This window comes from Vidua macroura, chromosome 1, assembly GCF_024509145.1.
Source record: "Vidua macroura isolate BioBank_ID:100142 chromosome 1, ASM2450914v1, whole genome shotgun sequence".
In the NCBI taxonomy this organism is placed as follows: Eukaryota; Metazoa; Chordata; class Aves; order Passeriformes; family Viduidae; genus Vidua; species Vidua macroura.
In genome coordinates this window covers 150907354-150915395 of record NC_071571.1, presented here as the reverse complement: position 1 = coordinate 150915395, position 8042 = coordinate 150907354, and the positions used below count along the sequence as shown (strand labels likewise).

General features: G+C 46.4%; 1 protein-coding gene and 1 long non-coding RNA gene across 2 annotated transcripts; one reads left to right on the top strand and one right to left on the bottom strand.

Annotated features, from left to right (window-relative positions):
* The first annotated feature begins 446 nt into the window (after window positions 1-446).
* Window positions 447-2652, top strand: LOC128810100 (uncharacterized). Its single transcript, XM_053982705.1, has 4 exons — window positions 447-458; window positions 1110-1139; window positions 1423-2151; window positions 2368-2652. The coding sequence occupies exons 1-4, from the start codon at window positions 447-449 to the stop codon at window positions 2650-2652; spliced, it is 1056 nt and encodes a 351-aa protein (XP_053838680.1).
* Window positions 2653-3099: 447 nt separating this feature from the next.
* On the bottom strand, window positions 3100-5524 carry LOC128818266 (uncharacterized). Its single transcript, XR_008440428.1, has 3 exons — window positions 5369-5524; window positions 3679-3773; window positions 3100-3553 (listed from the first exon to the last, which is right to left on the bottom strand). It is a non-coding gene; the product is annotated as an uncharacterized LOC128818266 (long non-coding RNA).
* Between the last annotated feature and the right edge of the window lie 2518 nt (window positions 5525-8042).

Below are 8042 nucleotides of genomic sequence, written 5' to 3'. Positions count from 1 at the left end.
TATGTCACAACCCACCAGAGAGACATTATTATAGCATGACATAAAAAGTACATGGTGCTTGCCTTAGAGCTGGTCATGAAGGAATCTGGTGGGTATTTGGGAGACCTGCAAATTTGGATTAGTTTTGAAGGATTTTACAGGTGTGTAGGTGTAGGAGTTACCACTGGCGCAAGCTTTACTACAGTGCCAATAATAAAGGGTCCCTAGAGCTGCCTATTCCCACAACCAGCGTAGGCTCCTCTTTTGGGGCAAAATAATCTGTCTACTGCAAAAATAAGCAGGGAATGAACTCACATACAGGCTGTGTATCTGGTGAGGGGACCAAGACCTGAGTGGGAAGAAAGCATGAATTTATACGCAGACTTTTGAAGCACATTGATCAGAAAATTGGGGTGTCCCCCCACATGCAAAAATATGTTAATGATGTTAAAGGTGGGGTACCCAAGATGGAGGCTGAGGTATTAAAGAGTATTAAAGGACATGAGCTGGCAGAATCAGTGCTTGCCTGAAGGAAGAAGATTATGTCTGAGCCTTCATCTCCTATTTACCCATGGACCTTATAAAAATAAATTGTTAAGTGCTGTAAATGACATGTTCAACACAAAATAGTTTTATTTTAGTTCTGACTAACCTAAGATAGGAAATATCAGGTCAGAAGTTCATCATCATCTCATCTCCTCCTACAGAGCATGCAACATCATTTATGCTGGATTTAAAATAATGGAAATGTTTAGGTTGGAAAAGACCTCAAAAATCATGAAGTCAGACAGTTCACCTCACAGTGACACATTCAACACATCCACATGTTCTTTGAACACTTTCAAGGATGGTGAGTCCATCACTTCCCTGTTCAGCTTGCTCCAAAGCCTGACCACCCTTTCAGTGAGAAATTTCTTCTGTTATTTAATCAAACCCTTCCTTGCTGAGGAGGCTCCATATGGAAAATGTGGTCCAAAATTTCCATTACCTGAGCCATGAAACCATAAGAATCTAGGCTTCTTCTAATGGCCAGAAGCTCCCTTGGGTGATTGTGGACAGTGTTCTGCAGAGCACTCCCACAGGTCAAAAAAGCAGGAGGCAAATGCCCACAGCCAGCCCCTGAGGGGCAGCCACTGCTGTACCGGCGGCGGCGGCAACAGGTGAGGGCCGGGGATGGAGGGACAGCCTGCAGTGGGAGCTGGAGGAAGCCCTGGGGCAGAGACAGCCAGGCCTGGCACCAGCCCATGCTCTGCGGAGGGGCTGGTGCTGGGATGGCCCAGGCACAGCAATGCCCCAGAGGCAGCGAGCCCAGCTGGGAGCCCGGCCCAGCCTGGCTGCTGTGGCCAGCACCTGCCTCGGGGCCAGGCCTGGGCTTGCAGGCACGTGGGGGACACTGTGCTCACACAGCCGCCTCCATCCCATGCCTCCTCCTGCTTCCCACAGGTGACCCCCAGGCAGCCACAGGCAGCAGCTCAGGTCCCCTGGACGACCATCACACCCATCCCTGGGGACAGGCCCACTCTGTTCCCCAGACCCATCCCGTCATGGAGCCCCACCAGGTCCCGCACACGCAGGGGCAACCAGGGGGGCGGGCGCTCCGTGCCCCGCAGCAGTGTCACAGGGCCACGGAGATTGTCCGTGTCGGACTTGCCGCCTCTCCACGGCCCTCAGTTGACACTGGCCCCTCCACAGCAGCTCAGTGCTCAAAGCTCAAGGGCATCCACTGACTGCGTTAAGCTGCCCCCTCTGCCAGCAGCAGCAGCAGCCTCTGGATCCTCTCCCAGAGGCACAGCACGTGCTGTGGGCCCCATGGCCAGGGGCCAGCGAAAGCATGTGCCACCTCCTCCATGGGGCACTCTGGCTGCGGGCAGAGCCCAGGGAACACCTTCCCTGGGGAGCAGAACCGGAGGGCTCTGGAATGGGTCAGCAGCAAGGCAGGGCCACTGCCTGCCACCCATGACACCTGCACGCGGCGTGCCGCTCCGCACCGGGGTGCAGCCGGCTTGGAAGCCTGTGTGGTGCTCTGTCTGTGAAAACCCACAGCCCTGTGCCACTTCTGTAAAGGAGCTGGAGGAAAAGCGGGAGGAGGAAGAGCACCCAGAAACACAGGCTGCAGGAGAGCGGGACCGAGACCTGCAGAGCACATCGCTTGCCCAATTGGAAGAGAATCAGGTAGAGGCATAAACTTGTGCCCTGGCTGGAGATCCATGGGACGAGGGCCACGGCAAGCTCTTCCTCACATCAGAGCCTGAGGAAACCTCAGGTTTCTCAGCTTCTCCTTTGTCTGGAGGCCCCAGTGAGGAGAGGGCAACTCGTTGTCCAGCTGAACACACTGCACTTCACAAGCAGCAGTGGGTGAGGCCTGAACATTTGCTTAATCTTATGCAGCAAAAGAGAGAGGAGCTGGAGAAGGTGGAGGAAGATAAAATGTACGCAGAGCTCTTTGGAGACATCTTCTCCTCCGTGAGCAGGGAAGACCCTTCTGTGCCACTCAGCGCTTGCAGTGTGACTGAAGAGGCCAGAGGAGCAGCACAAAACTACTTGGAGCTTGTGTCTCGTGAGCTGTTGGCAGACTTGGGATTTGACTCTGAGGATTCGCTGTTGCTGGAAACTCTTCTGAACGAGCTCCTGGAGAAGTGGGAGCAAGAAAAAGTGGCAGGTGTAGCAGCCTGAACTGCCACAAGTAAAGTCCAGTGTAAAGAAGCAGAAAGGGCCTTTGCATTGTATCCACAGACGTTTAATTCAGCTGTGCGGTGAGCTGCTCAGTTCCTCCTGCACACCCGTGTCTCAGTTCTCCTTGCTCTCTCCACAGGGGTCTGGCCGATGAGCCAGGTCTCGGGACAGTATAAAGATAAGGGCCAAACAGCGAATAGGGAGGGAGTGGCTCAGGGACATAAGAACAGACATAGAAACAGGGAAAGGAGAAAATGGGGTCTAACAGCTTTTTGAGGGAAGCTTCTTGTGTCTCCCTAAACCAGGGAAATGTCCCCCAGGGTCCTCACAGGCAGGAGAGCAGGACAAAGAAGTAGAGACCCCGTTGTCCATCCTGCTGCAAAATGAAGAATTAGGGCCAGCACCTAATCCTCCGGACAGCGACCTCAGCGACCAGGGGCACAGCGAGCCTCTCGCCAGGGCGCTGCCCGAAGAGGCAAAGGGGTTTGCGGTTTGCGCCGCGCCTGCCGATGCCGCGGACGAGGCCGACGCGGCAGGCACGGAGGCTGGCCGTGCCCAGGCCGCCCCTGCCCAGGAAAAGCCCTGCGGGGATGAGCCGCCGGCAGGAGCTTGCCCGGCGCCTGCCCAGCTTCACTAAGAACGCTGCTTAACAAGGTGAAAATAGGAGCAAGATGCATTTTACCATGACCTGAGCAGAAATCTCAATATCTTCTGACTTCCAGAAAGCAAGGTTGCAGTCAAGCACCAATAGCTCCTCATCTGCATTCTATTTCCATTCATTATGCTACATTCTTTTTTTCCCCCATAAAAATGGGACAGAAGAAAACTAGAACGTTGCAATGACAAAATGCTTCCTGGCATCTGGAAAAGTCCTGATCGGTTCAGAGAGCATCCCTGTTGGCTGAGGGAAAATGGAGGAGTTTGCAGACTGAGTGTTTGTGGCAGGGATATTTTCCTTCCCCTTGCCTAGATTCAGCTGATTAGATCAGAGCAAAAACAGGAGAAAGGGAGCACACATAAACTGACCTTGTCATCCTAAGTGGTTGTGGCATTTCTAGGAATGCTCACCCCATTCCAACTCTTCATTTCTAGCTGCTTTCATTTTGTTTCACAAAAGGTTTCTTCAACAGTAAACAAACAAAGAAACAAATAAATCTTACGGGAAAACCTCCTTCAATAACCATGTCACTGTCCAACACTTCTATTCTCATCACTGCCTCCTTTTAAACAACAAATAAATACTTCACTGCCTGGTGGAACTGTTCCTACTTGATGTAAAAAAGACCAGGATCACGAAGTGCTTACAGTTTATGACCCTGAACCCAAACCCACAGCAAGTCAGAGAGCAGAGCTGGGGTCACAGATCACAAGGTAGATGCCAGGCTGTGCAGGCAGAATCTGCATCAGATTATCTTTAATAAAATTAAATATTGGATATGTAATTGTACCAAGATAGCAAAACTTGGTTATGTGGACAAAATAAACCCAGAGCAACTAATTCTGGTCACCCTTAGAGTTGTCACCTGCTTTCAGGAATTAAGCCATTTCCTAGCATCTCACTTTGTCTGCTTTTCAGATGAGCATCTCAAAAAACAAAGCTGTAGGATTCATTAAATTTATCTCCTCTGTGACTCTTACAGAGCATGCTGCCACAGGAATAATTCCCATGTTTTACTGGAAACACTAATTTCATTTCTATTTTTCCTCAAGCAGCCAGAAATTTATATTCTGTGTCTCTGTTCCTCCAAGAAAGCAATTTGAGTGCCACAACTTTAACTTTTGGTGCCATTTGAAATATCTTGGTCTATCCTGCCTGACATCCATTTGCAAACTCAAACTCAACCTCAACACAGCGCTGCAGTTTCCATGCTCTTGTCTACTCACTGATAACAAGGGCTTTTAAATTGCCTCTAGACATTTCTGTGTAGACACCTGAATTCTGGCCTAGACATGGATGAAGTTTCTTGGAACCCTCAGTTAACTCCAAGGAATTCTCTTCAGGTTAACATAAAACAAAAACAAACAAAACCAGCCCAAAATGCCCTAAAGCAAACAAACAAACAATTAAAAATCTAAACAAATCTAAATTTCCTGGGGTAGGACAGTAAGACATGGATAGACTGGAGAAAGAGAGAGATCATCTTTGCAGCCATTTAGAAAATGCAATATTTAGTTAAATTAGAAGAGTGTGTGAAACAGTCAGCAAGCCCATTCACAGCCCCATTCACAAGTTTGGTTGCCCTCTGTGCCCTCATCTACACTTAAGAAGAAACTAAAATGAAGGTTTGATACAAACTGCCCACAATAAGATTGCAAATACATTCAACACCTCAGTCCAGAGACAAATTCTTGTTCAAACAATTTTGCTAGAAATTAAACAGAAAGATTGCTTATGGAGACCACCAAAACACAGAATATACTGAGTTGGAAGGGATCCACAAGGATCACCAAGTCCAACTCCTGGTCCTGAGATGAGTTGGAAGGGAAAAGGTCAGATCCAAAACAGGATTTGTGCACCTCAGAATTCCTCAGAACACAGCCAAGACACAGCAAGGTTCTCACTGAATTCAGCCATGACTTTGTTTTAAAACACATTCAAATGCAAAATCCATTCTGCTAAACCAGCTTTGTGCTAGAGCTCTCCCCCAGGCTCCTGCCTGTATTCTCCTATTAGTACATGGACTAAAAACCCACCCACTCCAGAAGGACAGCTTACAGCCAAGGTGGGAAATGCTTTTCTTTGCTCCCTTTGCCCCCCTGCCTCTTGGAGGAGTTCACAGAGCACTCAGTAGCTCGTGTACTGCAGACTCAGTGTTCAGACCACACCCCAGGCTTTTCAAAGTAGTCTCCACTCTCACAGTATCATCCATTTGTTCTAGAAGGCCAGTCTTGATTGTTCAAATGCTCCCCCACTGAGCAGACAAGACATGAAGTCATAATTCAGATCTTAATCAAGCTCAAGGACGTCAGTGGAAATAATTGAACTGACTTAAGTACCCTGTTCTTGTGATTGATGGAGTGAAGGGCTGGGAGACCTGGGCCACATGTTTGTAATGAACTCCCTGCTCTCCACTGATGCTAAAAAGAATGATCTGTTTCTGACGGAGTCCCCAGCAGGTCTCCCTTCAGGATTGTTCCCCAAGCACAGCCCTGGAAGTGTTGCTGCCCTCTCTGAGGTACCTGAGTTCTCCCATCCTGCAACAAGTTACCTACACAAAAGAGAGCAAGAAATCCCAGTTCAAATGTTTTATTTGAAGCTTGAATTTTCTCTTGTGATGAGAAGACTCGTCACAAATGGCAATTAAACTATCCCAGAGGTATTATGTGTTTGGAACAGTGTTTTTTAGTAAGATTTGGAATATGTGCACTTGGCTCACTGGGGAATAATACTGCCAGGGCTTCATGTTTAACATGGAGATGTCTGTGTTGCTGATGAGACAAGGGTCACTTGTGGCATTCCTGTGCTCTAATTATGTGTGCAAATTGCACATGCACACCCAGCCAGAGTAATGCAAGTCCCACTTAAAATTCCTTGTTCTTGTATTTTTTTGTTTACCAGTTAAGTTTTAGGAGGACCTGCAAGTGGTATCAGCTCGTAGCAAATGGGTCCAGAGCTTGGAGATAATACTTATACAACATTTACCATGTTATTTTCCCTGAGGCACTCTCAAATGATCCATGACTTGATAATGTATGTAAAGTGGCTGGAACACATACACAGAGCAAACTACGATTGCTGCCTTCTTATTAAATTTGGGATATTATTTCCCTAAGTGCTTGTATTAGTATTATTAGTAGTAGATGATAGGGCTTATTATGAAGAATGGTTACAAGTTTCAGTAATTGTTAGAACTGCTCCCATAAGGTAGTTTGTTCATCTGTCCATTCAACCTAGGTCACATAATATTTCAGATCACCAGCATGTATGGGTTTTGTTTTCTGCCAAGAAAAAAAGAAAAAACAAAGGAAAAAAAAAAAAAAGGAAGATACCACTTATTCACACTTTCATGAATGATTAAGATGCTGAGGTGATATAGAATACCTTGGTTAAACACAGATGTAAATTTTTCTTCTGCACACACCTACCTTTGCATTTTTATGCTCCCACAGAAGTGGAAAATAGCATTCTCAAAAATTTTCAGAGGGAGAGGGATGTCAAATAAGATGAAAGAAGTGGTTTATGTCGCAACACCTCTCGCAGTGAATAAACCTGTATTTAAAGTTTCATTTAAATTGTGTCAGTTCCCGTTTCTCACTACCATTTAGCTACTAATGCTGTTCAATTTGCTGCCACTGTGCTCCCAATATTTATCATTTTTTTTCATCATAGTGTTTTTATACCAAGCATGGAAATATAAGTTTTGTTCAGAGATTGCTTGTCACTTGTCTTCTAGAGAACAATCTCTCCATTGCTGTGCTTGATGAGAGCACTTCTGATGAGACTCGGGCTGGTGTGAAAAAATACCACTAACATCCACTACAGGAAATTAGATTTACATTTGCTCAGGATTAAATGAAGAGTGATCTTGTAACCAGTGTCAAACTGCCAAAGCTTGGCCTAGACAGAGTAACCTTGGCCTTTCAAAGAGGCCAGGTGAGAGTCAAATCAGTTTACACAGTAGAATCACAGTAGGCATATCTATGCCTTAGTAAGGAGACTAAAAATATTGTATTAATTAAGAACTCCATTTTAAGAAAAAGAAAACTATCCTGTTATTTCTTATGGCATTCACTCACTTCATTACCAATTAAACATTTGCCTGATTCTGCTGGCTTTAAAGAATGTGCTTAAACATGGACTGGAAAAAAGGATGATTTCTGGAGTCATTTATATCTCCATTGTTCAGAGAAATAGAAATTGGTTCTACTTCTCTTCTCCAGGGCCAAGAATGCAAGGATCAGAAACATGCTCAGATTCACACATCTAATGGAAGTTGCATATCTGTAACTAAGCCCTGTAAAGTAAAGCCATAGCACCTGGGAAAAGAAACACTATCTTCTCCTGTATCCCACTGACATCTGAATTTTCAAACTCCCACTAGGTAAGGTCTCTTTGTAACTCTGCATTTTGCAGCACAAGCATTCCTGAATGCTTCATCACAGCAGACCTGTGGGCACTACATGGTTCCAGTGGAAATTCTCTGGTAACCCTGTGGAGAGGCACTCTGGGGACTTGTTGCACACAAGTGACTCTCGAAGAGTGTTGTAGCAAAAAATTTACATAGAATCATTGACTCATAGAATCCCCTGAGTTGGAAGGGACCCACAAGGATAATCAAAGCCCAACTCCTGGCCTTGCACAGGACAGCCCCCAACAATCCCACCCTGTGTCTGAAAGTGTTGTCCAAATGCCTTTTGAGCTCTATCAGGTTGGTGTTGTGACCATTGTA